Genomic DNA, 15,253 nt, shown 5'->3' with positions numbered 1-15,253 from the left:
TGTATAAATCCCTTTTAGTGTTTTCTCCTTTATCGGACAGTCCACAGCGGAGAGAGTCAGGAAAGAGACAGGACGCTCCGTCATGCGTGTTTCCCTGTTTCATCATGCCTGTGTTTACTTCACACCTCAACAGAACAGCTTGTCTGGCATGTAGAAATGATCAAACTAGAGAAAGAGACGGCTGCTCTTTGTGTTTTCTGAGACGGCAGCTTCGACCTGACCTTTTCGCTGAACGTGCATGTTTAATTCAGTGAACCATAAATGATGGACACCTCCTCTTTCTCTAAATAGACAGAGACCAGAATGCTTCTCTCCGCTGCTCAGTTTAGTGCCAGTTTTTATTCTAAGCTTCAGTGTCACAGTATTTTCCATCTATTATAGCTGTTTGATAATAATCTTGATCTCTGCTTTTTCATTACTCACCCACGTTTTCGTCACATGAGCTGCCATGATGTGGCTGTAGCCTGTACAATATCAACTTGAGCTTTTCTTGTGAAAAGACAGCAAATGATTATAAACACAGGTGACTTGGATTCGAGTCAGACTCAAGTCACAATTTTAATTGCTTGAGACTTGACTTGATGCATGAAGAGAAGACTTGAGACTTGACTTGACTTGGGTTCTGGTGACTTGGGACTCGACTCTGACTTGTACTTTGATGACTTGAAAAGGTTTCTAAAGTCTTGACTTGAGATCTTGTGTTTGTGTAAATGACTCAGATTGAAAGTGATGAGATTTGTTCCAGCAGACGACTGAATTTAAATTCTGTTTTCTGAATTTGTATGGAATGATTGAATTTATTGAAGTTGAAACTGATTATAGAAATCAAACTCATGATGCTCTTACCAAGTTTTTATCCTATTAAAACCATATTGCATTGAAAAGTCCTAGATATTTAGTTTTCTTTAAGATATTAAATTGATACTGGACTCCTGATTTGTTCTGACTTGACTTGGTGTTCTACATTTAGACTTGAGACTTGACTTGAGATTGTGTCTCATGTCAATTCTCTGAAAACTAGTTTACATACAGCAGGGTAGCCTACCCAAATGTGTTGTTGTTGTTGTTGTTATTGTTGTTGTCACAACTTCAGCTGGTATACCCAACTGCCGCTTTAAGAAGGTTTTATCTAGTTTGTATTTCTCCAACATCAGTTTCACGTTGACCTCTACATTGTATAATTAATTCAGTAAATCATAAATGATGGAAAGCACCTCATTTTCTGTGAAGACAGTCTCTGTGGAACCTCATACCCTCTAACACTGTATGTAGTATAATGTATTCCATACATGTACAGTATTTCTCCATGGGCCAGCCCAAGAGCTTAGCTGTAAAAAGTAGGCTTCAGGTCTCAGTAGGCTTAATTAACCCAGTAACAAATCATTAGATAAACAATCTAATATAAACCTGTCAGTCTGAAATGTCTGTCTCTCTGACTTTAGCTGCCTGCCTGTCTGTCTGCCTGCCTGCCTGCCTGCCTGCCTGCCTGCCTGCCTGCCTGCCTGTCTGTCTGTCTGCCTGCCTGCCTGTCTGCCTGCCTGCCTGCCTGCCTGCCTGCCTGCCTGTCTGTCTGTCTGTCTGTCTGTCTGCCTGCCTGCCTGCCTGCCTGCCTGCCTGCCTGTCTGTCTGCCTGCCTGCCTGTCTGCCTGCCTGCCTGCCTGCCTGCCTGCCTGCCTGCCTGCCTGCCTGCCTGTCTGTCTGTCTGCCTGCCTGCCTGCCTGCCTGCCTGCCTGCCTGTCTGCCTGTCTGTCTGCCTGCCTGCCTGCCTGCCTGCCTGCCTGCCTGCCTGCCTGTCTGTCTGTCTGTCTGCCTGTCTGTCTGTCTGTCTGTCTGCCTGTCTGCCTGTCTGTCTGTCTGCCTGTCTGCCTGTCTGCCTGTCTGTCTGTCTGCCTGCCTGTCTGCCTGCCTGCCTGCCTGCCTGCCTGCCTGCCTGCCTGCCTGCCTGCCTGCCTGTCTGTCTGCCTGTCTGTCTGCCTGTCTGTCTGTCTGCCTGTCTGTCTCATGAGAACATCAATACACAGCAGAGTAAAGCTACTGTCATGCTAAAATCACATCAGTTATTTCCATATGGAATGCCATGTAGCCTTGGAGTAGGCATGTGGCACACAATGTTATAGACTACAGTGTGTGTGTGTGTGTGTGTGTGTGTGTGTGTGTGTGTGTGTGTGTGTGACTCTCTCTTTCTACTGTGTGGATTCCATTTGTTTTGTTTCTCTTGTGTTTGTGTCCAGATTTCCCTAAAGGTTGAAAACCCTCCTCCTTAAGCTTAATTACCTTCAGACTGATGGACTTGTCACATGGCGATATGACCAGCGAGGATTCAGACGTGCGTGGAATACGTTACACTACAGGCATTAGCATGGAATACACCAAGATAGACATATATAATAATATATTATAATAGCCTTTAAGATTTTATAGCCTTTCTTTGTGCTGTGTTCTTTTACATTGTGTTGTCTTTGTAACTTGTGTTAAGAAAAGTGTTCTATAAATAAAGTTTATTATTATTATTATAGACATAAAGTAGATATGGATAGACACCAAAATTGAGTGATGGCATGTAACTAGCATCTAAAGTAAGAAGATTGACATTTTAGTAATAACAACTTGTTAGTGTTTTTTATTATATGGCCCGTAAATTCATAAATTGTATATAAATTGTAAATACAAAATGAAATATAATTTACTCAATATTGCTGATGTAGCCACAGTTTATTTTTGGAACTATTTTACCAACCAATGTATTAATCTGCTGATGAACTGATGAACTACCAGGGACACATGGATGATTTTGGTGTCTATGCTCTCATCACTTAAAGGTGAAGTTGACCAATGGGCCAGTCTCCTCATTATACTCCAGTACATGCTGTACTGACTATCTCGCCCCCCCCAACACACACACACACACACACACACACACACACACACACACACATACACACACACGCATCACCCTCCATCTCAACTCCTTTTCAGTCCCACAGTAAATACTCTACATTTCAAGACTTTCTTTCTCATTGATATTCATTGGACACGTTGGCGGTGGCAAACTTTTGCACCGCCGATTTCACAGCAACAATCTTATGGGTTCAACATCAGGAAGCATTATTACCTCAAAACAATGCTGTTTCATCCCATTTCATGTTGGGGGCTGCAGGAGCCAGCCATTCAGCCAGGAAAACTGATTTCTATAAACAGTTTCTTGTCCCTTCCCTGCCTGTTTTACTCTATTAAATGTCTGATGGATCGACTCTGTAAACTCTACCTACACTCTGTCTGATGTGTCTGTCGGCTGCTGGCCTTCTCTCTGCCGGGACTCAGGAGTCCTGCTCAGCACCGGTTTCGGCTCCTCTGAATGACTGAGGGCGCGTTCACACCGAGCGTGTCTGGTCTGGAGAGGTTTATTTGAACTCTGGCGTGTTTACTCCTTCAGTCTGGTTCAGTTGGGCAGGTGAGAACAGCCTGAATGCGAGCCTCAGTCTTCTTCTGAGCGAACTGCAGTGCGGTTTGTTAGGACTGAGGACGAAATCTGAAATCTGAACAATCCTAAAAAGATATTTTTTTCCCCCAACTCTTTTTATTGAGGTTTTTGGTACAAAACAGACTCCATCTCCATAAATTTCCTCCAATACAAAAACAAATATATATATAGGCCTATATGTACTGTAAATATATAAATAAACAAATAAGAATTAAAAAAACAAAAAAAACAAAATCACGTTTAGTACATACCAGGCCAATTCTAAGGTAGGTTCAGTACAGTATTATTAAAATAGTTTATAAAAGGTTGCCATATTGCATGAAATCTGCCTACATTCCCCTCAATGAGAACTTATTTTTGAAGATGTTGCGTAACATTCCTCATCAGGGCAGTAAGTTGAACTCCAACAAGGTTTTATGGGAATAATTAGGCGGAAGTTGACATCTGACAGCCAGCGGTTACATTTGGAAATCCTAGCATGAGGGCAAACTGCAGTCCGTTCTAATGCTCATATTCAGCAGCGTGTTTTTAGATGGTATGAAGGTAAGAGAAGGTAAATTACACCAAAGAGCGCCGACAAATCCATCATACTAGGAATCAGATTTGTTTTGACTCTCCTCACCTGGCAGGATGGCAGCTCACCAAAACTCTGTCCAATAAATGAGCTACTTGTGCGTCATGTGACTTTTGCTTACAAGTCCTGGCTCGCCTCTTATTGGGCAGTGTGACCCTAAACAAACCAAATAGAAAAATGCAACAGGGCAAACTTTTCCACTCTGGTTCAAACCGAAGAAAGCGAACAGCAGGTGAGTTCTCCTCCTCCGCAGCACCTGATCTCCATCTTCTCCTCCTCAGCTCTGGTTCTCCTCCTCTTCGTCTTCCTCCACACCACCGGAGTCCACCTGTTAAAACACATGAGCTGAAACTCACACAGATTTCCGTTCCAGAAACTAGGCTACTCGAAGGCATACTAATGACACTGGTGCAGTGCTTTGCCTGGACTGTGGACTGCTGAACTGAATAAAATATGAATAAATATATATGGACTTGCTTAAAAGGCTGATGATATAAAATTCAATGCCTTCTGTAGAAGAAGGGAAGAGAGGAAGAGGTCCGAGCAACATTCTTGCTCAACCAATTTTTTTTTTTATTGTGGCATAAGCAACGTTTCAAATTGGTTCAAGTTAATCCTTATCCAGCTCCACAAGAGGTGGATGATGTGTGTATCACTTTAATTTGTCAAGAGAAAACAGAAAGCAATCCTGTTTCATCTAGGCCTTCATCTTTCAGAAAACGTTTTTTTTTAGCATCTACCAGGTGTAATTATGATTCCTTTAAGGCTTTAGTCCAAATTGTCACAATTAGGAAAATATTTTGCCCTTTCCACGCTGTACGTCGCTGCCCTTCTGCATGACATTTATATTACAGGTTGTCTGGTAGTTGTCAGCAGCTCTGGCGTCTCATTATATGCACATCAGGTGTTGTGCCGCGCCGGGCCTCTCGGCAGCACGGCTAGTTGAAGATTAGGATCTGGTTCAGTGTAAATACAGGATCCTCTGTGTACTGAAAACACTAAGAACCCAGCTGAATGAATCATCTGATGCAGCCAGCGCACGACAGCGGCAGGACAGTCTCATTCTCACCTCAGATGCAGTCGAGTCGACACAAAGGCGTCGTTACGCATGTTAAAAACACTGGCTGAAGTAATGACGCTCTGACAACCGTCTAGCCACAAACACTGTTCTTTAAACGGGGGAAAAAAACACTGTGTTTATTCAACAGGACACAATGTCAGACCATTAAAAGCTCACCGGGACTCTCAGTAACTCGACAGCCTGCAGCAGCAAACCGCTGTTTGTCATTCTGGTTGTGCTCAGGCTTAATTTGAGACGCTGAGCTCTCCTGTTTCTGCTTCGTTTTCGGTGTTATGGGGACTTTTCATCCCAAAAAGCAGCAAAAAGCTAAAATATGCATCTTTGAAATCCTTCCTAAAAGCTTCCTGTTTATCTTTAAAAGCCATAATGATTTTGTAAGAGTTTTAGAGTAAGTTTCATGCCAGCAATCATTTTGTGAGGAGGAGATATCAGGTTTTTTTTCCAAAATGGTGAACCGATCATTTTGAAAAGAAGCTCTTCATATGAACCGTTGGCTCCGGTCCTCGTGCTTCTCCACCGGCTTCAGCAGCTCATTAAAATCCTGTCTTGGTCAACTCAACTTTTCTTCTGGCTGCGCTCTCATGGTGATGATCTCATCCCCCCCTGCAGCAGGTGAAGAAGAATGTAATATTCATCTTCGGCGAATGGTTCCTCTTAATGAAGACACATTAATAACGGTTAGTCAAAGTTTCTAAGCTCCTCTGGAAATAGATCAACTCAAAAATGTGTTCCTCCACCAGTCACAGTCCGATTCCCATTCAAATATAGGCTCACATGTAGCAGGTGAATCACGACGATGCCTGCAGTTAAGAAGGCGCTTGGCCCTTCAGAGTGTTGATTAAGTCAGTGGTTCTCAACGTGGGGTCCGGGGGCCACCAGCGGTCCTTGAAGGGGTTTCAGGGGGTCTCCAGCAAATTGACCAATTGTTAAACTTCAGCATTATTTCATTTACAAGGAGTTAACACAATTAGAGAATGTAGAAGAATGACTGTTTTGATCATAGTTTCACTGTTATCTCTCTACCTACAATACAGATAGTCTTGGGATTCTGGACAAAATCATATCTGACAGTAAATATATTCTCAGATTTGGGTCCGAGAGATAAAATCTCATCAAATGGGGGTCCGTGGCTCCAATGTGGACTAAATTAGGGGTCCTTGATATGAAAAAGGTTGAGAATCACTGGATTAAGTCATTGGAAAGATACTTTGGTTTCTTTGTTTTAAAGGATAAGTGCGCCGATTTTGGACCAATGTATAATTTGTCTCTTACATACCTGTAGTGCTTGGACCCGCAGACAATATTGGCTCCAGAGTCAGCTGTCGGTTGAAACAGCGAGCTCTGTTGCCTCTTGCTGCTGTGAGTCCAAACTGTTTGTCAAAATATCTCCAAAAAAGACATGTGTAGGCTCTGGAAAAGTTGCGAAGCACATGAATTAAAAGTAGGCCTACAGCTCTGATTTCATGACACAGTTCCTCCATTACGCACACTTTCACTAGTCAGGAAATCACTCTAGTTTTGGACGGTCAGGTTATTTGGACTGTAAAGAGTTTGGTAGAAGACGATCCACTGGAGATATTTTGACAAACCCTATTTGGACTCATTGTTAGCGGCAAGAGGCAACGGGAGCTCGCCGTTTCAACTGAGAGCTGACTCGATATTCTGCGGGTCCAAGTAGCCTACTACAGATATGTAAGAGGGTCCAAAATCGCCCCAAGTTATCCTTTCAGGTCTTAACGAGGCATGGCTGAGCTTACTGACACCGTGTTCTGGTGCCTGACCCTAATTTCATCATCACACACTTTCCCTGTGTTTCCGTTAGAGACGGTAAAGTCAGCTCCCTGCCCTACAGGTGATGGATACCCAGGGAGTGCGTTGGAGAGGAATGGCTGCAGGCGAGATCTGAGGTCTGACTGAAGCTGTGAGGAGAGACTACAGGAAACGAAAGAAAACCAAGTCACTATAATGAGGCCGAGGTCGAACCTGGCCGCTCCTTCAAAAGAGTGAGCCAGCCGAACATGAACTCTGACAGCACAGCAGGGGTCCGCTGGGCCAGGGAGACGATTCCCACCAACACAAGAGGGGGAGAGAGTGAGGGAGAGAGAGGGAGAGAGAGAGAGAGAGAGAGAGAGAGAGAGAGAGAGAGAGACCGACCGACCAATGAAGCGATGCATCTAAAATGAAACACCCAAAAAACACACTGACAGTTCAAGCTTTGCAATCTCGAGAAGAAGAGCCCCCTCTATCAGCTGGTTAATGAATGAATGAATGAATGAATGACAACATTACATTATTACACAACTGACTACAAGCCCTTAAGTTGAGTTCTTATTCTGTCCTCACTATCTTCCTTGTACAGTATTTTCCATTGTTGTTTAATAATAATCTTGATCTCTGCTTATTCATTACTAACCCACATTTTCGTCACATGAACCGCCATGATGTGGATGTAGTCTATATAATATCAACTTGACCTTTGCGCGTGAAAAGGCAGCCTTTTGATTGCAACTTATTATGAAACAATATTTGAGCCGTTGTGAGGCCTGTGAAACTCGTTTTTTTTTGTCAATTCTATAAACCTACAGTATATTTACATACTGCAGGGTAGCCTACCCAAACTTGATGTTGTTGTTGTTGTTGTTGCCGAGTGGAAATATAGGAAGTTCCTGCCACCTGCTGGACAAACCCGGAATCACAACCTGGCATTAAACTGTTCGCGTCGCTCTTTTGGACTGCACCGCTTTCCGTTATATTTCAGGAAGCGATAGATTGTTTTGGTAACACTCGGTTATATATGCCATTGCGCAGTGTGTGTACTGTCATTTCAACTCGGTATCAATCCATTGGGCAGTGTATGCAGTATAATCCCAAATAAAGCGATTTATTGATTACCTTCGTTTCAAAATGTCGGAGTTGGAGAACACCAACCCTGTGATTTACCAACGGTCCGGCGCGAGGCTGCTGACAGCGACCGAGGAGGATGAAGACATTCATGATCCCATCGACGACAGGGAGATTTTCGATATCCTTTTATTATGTTGAACTGTTCTGGTTTATACTGTGTTTAAATCTGCCAAATGGTAACGTTACATATGTGCTTGTTAAACTAGATGTCTGTCCACCTGTTCTCAGGACGGAAGCCATGTGCAGAATTGGGCTTGCTGTTATAAAAACATTGTTCATGGTTTCATGGACTTGTCAATTGGCTGTAGCAGTGTTCGGCTTGATACTTATTGAAGTTAACTACAAATTTCTCAAGTCAAAAGTTATTACTTTCGTTACACTTGTCATTGCTTTTCCGTTACAGGTGGTTGCATCATATCTTACCTTCAAACATCAGCTAACTAACCTCTGCTGTGTTTTACCAGGGAAAACAAATAGCCTCCATGTCCAATGTTTTTGCCATCCTTTTTTAAATCAAAATGGTGAAGTTTTCTGCCATTTCTCCTCTAAAATGAGAGAATGACGAGTAATTATGATGAAAACCAATCGTAGGATGGTGTTGGGATAGTTTTGAATAGTACAACTTAAGTCTGATATTTAGAAGATGTGACAACAAAAGTAACGACTACATTTTTGATTGGAACTTTACTTAAGTTTAATTGGTAATTCGTTACACTACATGTTACTGGGAACAAGGAATTTGCTATATTCAATCAGACATATTCAGTAGCTGATGAGTTGTAATTTAATTGAGAGTAAGTTGGTAAATCATGATATTCATGATGTTAAGTAATTTCAGTAGTGACCTCATGTTACTCAAAACAGGCTGATGTAATGTGATGTCAGCTCAAACCTCCAAATCCACTCAGGCTGCTTCTCTTATTTGTTGGCTGTTTTACATAGAAATAATAATATGATGATGATTACAGTGGAGTGCAGCACAATAGAGGCAGAGCTTACTTTTGTCTTAAAGTCTTTAACCAGAGTTACATCTGATCAGAAACATCAACGACCCTGAACACCCTCTGTCTCTGGAGGAACTCAATGTGGTGGAGCAGGTCCGAATTAAAGTGAGTCTGTGTGACAGTGTGATGGCCTGTTTCGGTCAGCGTGACACCATGTGGCTGACATGCATATTCATTATAAAGTTACTGTTTATTGTTGAATATGTTTGATATGAGTTTGTTTTCAAAACGGTTATATAATGCCCATTTTGGGAAACAATAGTTATCTCAAACTTCATTCTCTCTCTCTCTCTCTCTCTCTCTCTCCCCTCTCTCTCTCTCTCTCCTCTCTCTCCTCTCTCTCTCTCTCTCTCTCTCTCTCTCAGGTGGATGATGTCGAGAGCACGGTGGATATACAGTTCACGCCCACCATCCCCCACTGTAGCATGGCAACGCTCATCGGCCTGTCAATCAAAGTCAAGCTGCTTCGCTCCTTGCCAGACAGATTCAAAGTATGTCCGTGTGTGTGTGTCTGTATGTGTGTGTGTGTGTGTGTGTGTGCGTGTGCAGGAGAAGTGAATGAGAAACTCTTGACACCCTCGACAGCTGGTGCCTTTGAGCAAGGCAGTTAAGGATTGTCACTGTAAAAAAAAAAAAAAAACTTTCCCTGGATAAAAAGAAGTAAAAAAAAAAAATGCTGTAAAATAGAAATGAATACCCATAACTTGTACTGAAAAGCTGTCAGATCATTCCTTTCATGCTCTGATTGCTGCAACGAGAACATTTATTTTGTGTGTGTTTTGGGATACTTGGTACCTGAGTGCACTGTGTTTTTATGTCTCTCCTCAGGTTGATGTCCAGATCACCCCAGGGACTCACGCCTCAGAGGATGCAGGTAAAAAAAATACCACAAAGAGAGAGCAGGCATGATGGGATATTATGTAGTTATACAGCATATTCAATATAATATTTACTATTTAGACAACCATCTTATGAAAATCCAGATGCCTTTAACCATGTGGCTGACATGCTGATCTACTCATTATAAAGTTATTGTTTATTGTTGAATATGAAGAGCTTGTTTTCAAAAAAAGGTATATAGTGCCGAATTTCAGTGTCCAGTCTGTTGTCATTTTGTCAGTCAAGCACTTCTGTTTCCTGCTAACAGTTAGAAACGACTACATTTTTGTCAAATGGTAGATGTCTCATTTTGGAATAAAAAATAAATGTGAAATAACATTATTGGTACCATTGGAAAGGACGCCATCGTCATAAGTCATCTTTGATTTGCAAAAAAATAAATATTTGAAAAACACTAACTTGAGAAGTTAATAGTTTTGGAGCTTTACATGTACATGGGACAAAATCGAGAAAATTGCAAATATAGCAATATATACATTTTAGATTGTGTTACAGTATATAATATGTCATATAATATACATTTTCTAGCCCATTTATTGTTTCTTTCCCTGTATCTCTCTCTCTCTCTCTCTCTCTCTCCCTAAATAATTAAATTGCATTGTGTTTTTTTATTTTATAATTGAATATTCAACAATTTATTTTGTTGTAGTGTAAGTGGTTGTACTGTGTTATATCACTTTACATACTAGTTCAATATCTAATGATTTGTTTTGCTGTGTGTCCAGTGAACAAGCAGCTGGCAGACAAAGAGCGAGTGGCAGCAGCTCTGGAGAACTCTCAGCTTCTGGAGGTGGTCAACCAATGCCTGTCCGCCAAGAGCGCCTGAGCAGCCAATCAGCTGTGAGTTACACTGCTTCGACCAACGCCTGTCCACCAGGAGCGCCTGAGCAGCCAATCAGCTGTGAGTCACACTGCTTCGACCAATGCCTGTCCACCAGGGGCGCCTGAGCAGCCAATCAGCTGTGAGTCACACTGCTTCAACCAATGCCTGTCCATCATCTTTCACCCCTTCTGTTACAATGGAGATCTGTCTTGCTGCCGAGCTGTCCGACCAGCCAAACACCGCCGACTTCCTCAATTTCAACCAATCACCATTCATGCAGGAAGTTGCGAACAGCTGCCATTGGTGGACTTTCTCCCAAGAAGAAAAGTCAGGATCACACAGGGTCAATTTTTTATGCAGCCAGAAAATAATTGTTCATAAAAGTTGATTATAATTGCACTGACCGGTTTGGACGAGGAGAGAAATTATCCATCCATCCGTGAAATTTGGGGGGAAAAAAGTTTAAAAAAAAGTTGAGGAACTCTGCCCATAAGGTTCTGCATACAGAATGTTTTGGTTTGGAACGGTAATTAGACAATATAAAACACACCGAAGAAGAGGAGGAGGATGGTTTTCATCATGTGAAGTGTGATGCCTGTTTTCTTGAGTGACATCTGTGTTGTAACATCACATGCAATGCTGCATATTATTATAATGTTGAGACTCAACTTAGTCTGAGCTGCTGCAGTAACAACCGTCCCCTGTGTATTATATTCATGCTTATAGTATTTCACTGAAAATATGCAAGTTAGTAATGTAAATGATAAATAAATGATTACATACACGTGGCATGTTTTGCATTACATTGGTGTCAGTTATTACTATTTTACAGTCTTTTGACAGAGGAGACCCCCAAACATGAAGAAGTCGACAGCAGAGATCGTGACAGGCCAAGAAAAATGAAAGAAAGAAAATGTATTTCATCAGAGATCTAAAAATGTGTGGATTTGATGGGAGTCTATACGCAGGAGAACAGTATGTATAATTTTTAATGACACTGCCCTTGTTGATTGCAGATTTAAAGTTAAGAGAGAGATTCAAATACAGATATATTACATACAGATCCAAAAGTGACCTTTTCTCAGGCAGAGGTTTAAGATGTTGACTCACTCCCAGTGAGTTTTACTGGTGCAATATATAACTCACAAAACATTCTCAACACAACTCACCCATTGTTGTTGTTTTTCTTTACCTAAACTAGCTTATCACTCATTTACACACACAGGCCTATAATCTACTCATGATTGTGCACTATGTAGATCACATTTCCCTGAAAATATACCACTTCTTTCATTAGAAGGGCACACTTTATATTGTTTCTGATTGGGACACAAAGCTGAAATCGTATTGTAACACTTGTCACATGTCACACTTGAGAGGAAAAGGAGACCAAGGAGGTTCTATATTGGAGACTGACATCCACAGCATTCAAGAACCACAAGGACAAGAATTTCTTCTGATGTTAAAAACTTTATTAGGCGTGCCATGCACACACACTCATGACAACCAGCATTGGCAGACAAGTGGTACCTAATGTACTTGGCAAGGCAAAACAAATCAAGCTACAAATACAAAATAAACAGGTATCCTATTACATGTGGCAGTGTATGAGAGGATCTGTAGGTTCTAAATATTAAAGTGACAGCTTCACATGTTGAATTTTCATGGCATTATGGGAAAAAAGCTTCAGCATTTGTCCTTCAGCTAACACTGTTAGCATACGGCTAACTACAAGCAAGCTTGCAGCTAGCTACCATTGTCCATTGCTAATATTTTGCATTTCAATTAAAATTTTGGAAACATTCCTGGTGAAGGAAAATAACAGCCCAAAATTCAAAATGTCAAGCTATACCTTTAACCTGCGGACAAGTAGTGCAGTCAGGTGACTTTCAATTCTGTCAGTTCATAAAATGGACTCCAAAGTGTCACATTTGTTGCCATGTGCTGCGTACAGATCCAGTTTCCTGGCCCTGACTTTTGGGCCTGTGCTTCACTAAGGATTCCAGGTTGCTGCAATGTTACGAGGAAGTCGACAATCATTAGCTGCACACGTTAAATTAGGAGGCCTGCTGGGTACAGCAAACTGTCTAGTGTTGATACTACTCTCTTCATGCCACCAAGTTGAGTTCTTAACATTTTAATGTCTTGACACTGAAGGTGGCCAAATATATACAAGTAAACACAACTGACATGACAGGCTCACAAAAATACAAAATAGATTTTTAGATCTGGCTTAGTCAAATTCAGTTTTTGGATGGGAATCCCACAGGCATGCCTTGCCCCCTCCGCCCTGCCTGGGTGTGTTTCTGTTGGCGAACATGGGAGCAGCCCCGCACATCACAGGTGTTACAACAGTTTGCATACAGACAAGTTCACTTGAAACATCATCTTCCTTCTTTTGGCTCTGTTTAATGATGGAATAAAAGCAATTCTTAAAATGAATTCTGGTGCCAGTCCCATGAGCAATGAATTTCCTCAATTTGATGTTGCTTATCTAATTCTGTTTTATTAGTTCTACGGCCCTACTAGATTGTAAACACATTCATATAATAGCAGCAGCCAAGGCACTCAGGAAGACGGCACCAGGTTCCTACTGTAACTGTACACATGAAGAAACAACTTAACAATTTAAACACGGAGAGAAAGAAATACGTTAAAACATTTAAAAACACACTAGTCTGCAAAGCAGAGTCCTGAAGGCTAATGAGGCTCTAGGAAACCCAACTAGAATAGTAAAATGGCAGCCATTTTTAAAGTTTAGGTCATGGTGTCCATTCTCAATTTTATGGTGGATCTTCTCTCTGATATTTAGCCCAACACACTGTATATGGAACCCATACCATACTTTGAATAGTGACAGCACCTTGGCAATTTCAGACGCTTCTGAATGTTTAAAACCAAGCAGCGCAGCGATATCTTAACAACAGTTTAAAACGCAAGCTAGCCAAATAAATACAAACAGAAACTCAGTGCAAATGAAATCAGGAACAGATAAAACATCAGTGCATTTGGCAAATGACATTCCTATCTGGGACTGGGATTGGCAAGAACCAGATAAAGAGAGAACCTGGGCAGTTTTTACTTCGGTCTGTTCTTTTTCTTCACCTGCCATTTGTCACATTGTGATGAAAAGGTTTCTACATTAGTGGTTTAGTTAATGCAATGCTACATTGTTAGCATTTGTCATCAAAACTATTGCATACTGCTAGCCCCAAGCTAATTAGCCTGAGTTAGCCTGGGCTGGCAGTACCTAAGATCCTTATATTGCTAACAATTTCATTTTTCCCACACAGTACAGTGACAGGGACTTGGTGAAGAAAACTAACAGGTCAAGTTCCCCCTTTAAATTCTGAGTGACCTTAAAGACCTGATGGATGAGAGCGTTCCTTCTATCCAGTCAGACAACGGGGAGAGCAGGGACAGAAGTAAAATGATACTAAAACACTATTTTGCCGTTCAATCTGCAAATTAGGGCTGAACAATTAATTGAAATTTTATCGAAATCGCAATATGGCCTACTGCAATTTTCATATCGCAGGAGGAGCAATATTTGTTAAAGGCGAAATGTGTGTCAAAATACCATTTTAAATTAAATATTGTCGTGCTGCAGAGATGTCCTGCCTACACATCATATTCTACAGACTTAAGAAAACATCTTTGTTTGGTACAGATCCCCGCAAAAATCACACCATAATCTTTTTAATACGTTTTTCAATGAAAATGAGAATAATGATGTAAAAATTATCATTCCCTCTAATATCGCAAATCATATCGCAATTGCAATATCAGTCAAAATAATCGCAATTAGATATTTTTTCAAAATCGTTCAGCCCTACTGCAAATGCACATTCAGTGTCAATCTATGTGTTCTGAAAATGAAAGAGATCCCACTGTCAGAAAGGAATGAGTGTCCCTCTGTGTTCAAATCACTAGACACCACACTGCTGTCACTGTCCCATGGCCATCAATGGTTTTGCTGTAATAGGTGGGGAACATAACATTACTACTAATAATTGGCTGCTGACAGGAGTTGCCTGTTCAGTTCAGCTACAGCCAACTTTCCTCATCAACAAAGAGGAAATGAAGGCAACAGTGGTCAATATCAGTCAGTGAACGGACTTTCTCAGGTTAGTTTTCTCCCTGCTCTCCCCTACTGGAAATTGTTTTGATCTCATGGCTAAGTAATGGTCTACACTCCGGTCTATTCCTCTATTTTGGTCTACAACTATAGTACCTCTGCTCTGAGCAGATCTGAGTGCAACTAGAAAGGAGAACATTAACTGTGTTCACATGCACACAGCAGTCTGGGTAACAGCTCATATCGCAGTTACGGGATATGCTGTTTATATGCATCTTCATATCTGAATAATGTGCACATGAATAAAAACGTACAACTGGGAACCAAGACCCGGTTCCATTGAGGAGCCGGTTCCAACGTTTCCAGGACCGACCAGATCAAAACATGGCTGCGTTATTGATTCCAATT

General features: G+C 41.4%; 1 protein-coding gene across 1 annotated transcript; it reads left to right on the top strand.

The window, feature by feature from the left end:
• The first annotated feature begins 7,951 nt into the window (after positions 1-7,951).
• Positions 7,952-11,556, top strand: ciao2b (cytosolic iron-sulfur assembly component 2B). Its single transcript, XM_078288901.1, has 5 exons — positions 7,952-8,160; positions 9,072-9,149; positions 9,410-9,535; positions 9,873-9,918; positions 10,670-11,556. Exons 1-5 carry the CDS (start codon positions 8,041-8,043, stop codon positions 10,768-10,770), a joined length of 471 nt encoding a protein of 156 aa, XP_078145027.1. The 5' UTR covers positions 7,952-8,040; the 3' UTR covers positions 10,771-11,556.
• Positions 11,557-15,253: the final 3,697 nt, after the last annotated feature.

This window comes from Centroberyx gerrardi, chromosome 15, assembly GCF_048128805.1.
Source record: "Centroberyx gerrardi isolate f3 chromosome 15, fCenGer3.hap1.cur.20231027, whole genome shotgun sequence".
NCBI lineage: Eukaryota > Metazoa > Chordata > Actinopteri > Beryciformes > Berycidae > Centroberyx > Centroberyx gerrardi.
This window is presented reverse-complemented; position numbering and strand designations above follow the sequence as displayed.

Bases quoted from the DNA above. Each gene is read 5' to 3' on its own strand.
- ciao2b (XM_078288901.1), top strand. From the start codon at position 8,041: ATGTCGGAGTTGGAGAACACCAACCCTGTGATTTACCAACGGTCCGGC. The intron at 8,161-9,071 runs ATCCTTTTATTA...CCAGAGTTACAT, and splicing joins ACGACAGGGAGATTTTCGAT to CTGATCAGAAACATCAACGA. The intron at 9,150-9,409 runs GTGAGTCTGTGT...TCTCTCTCTCAG, and splicing joins TGGAGCAGGTCCGAATTAAA to GTGGATGATGTCGAGAGCAC.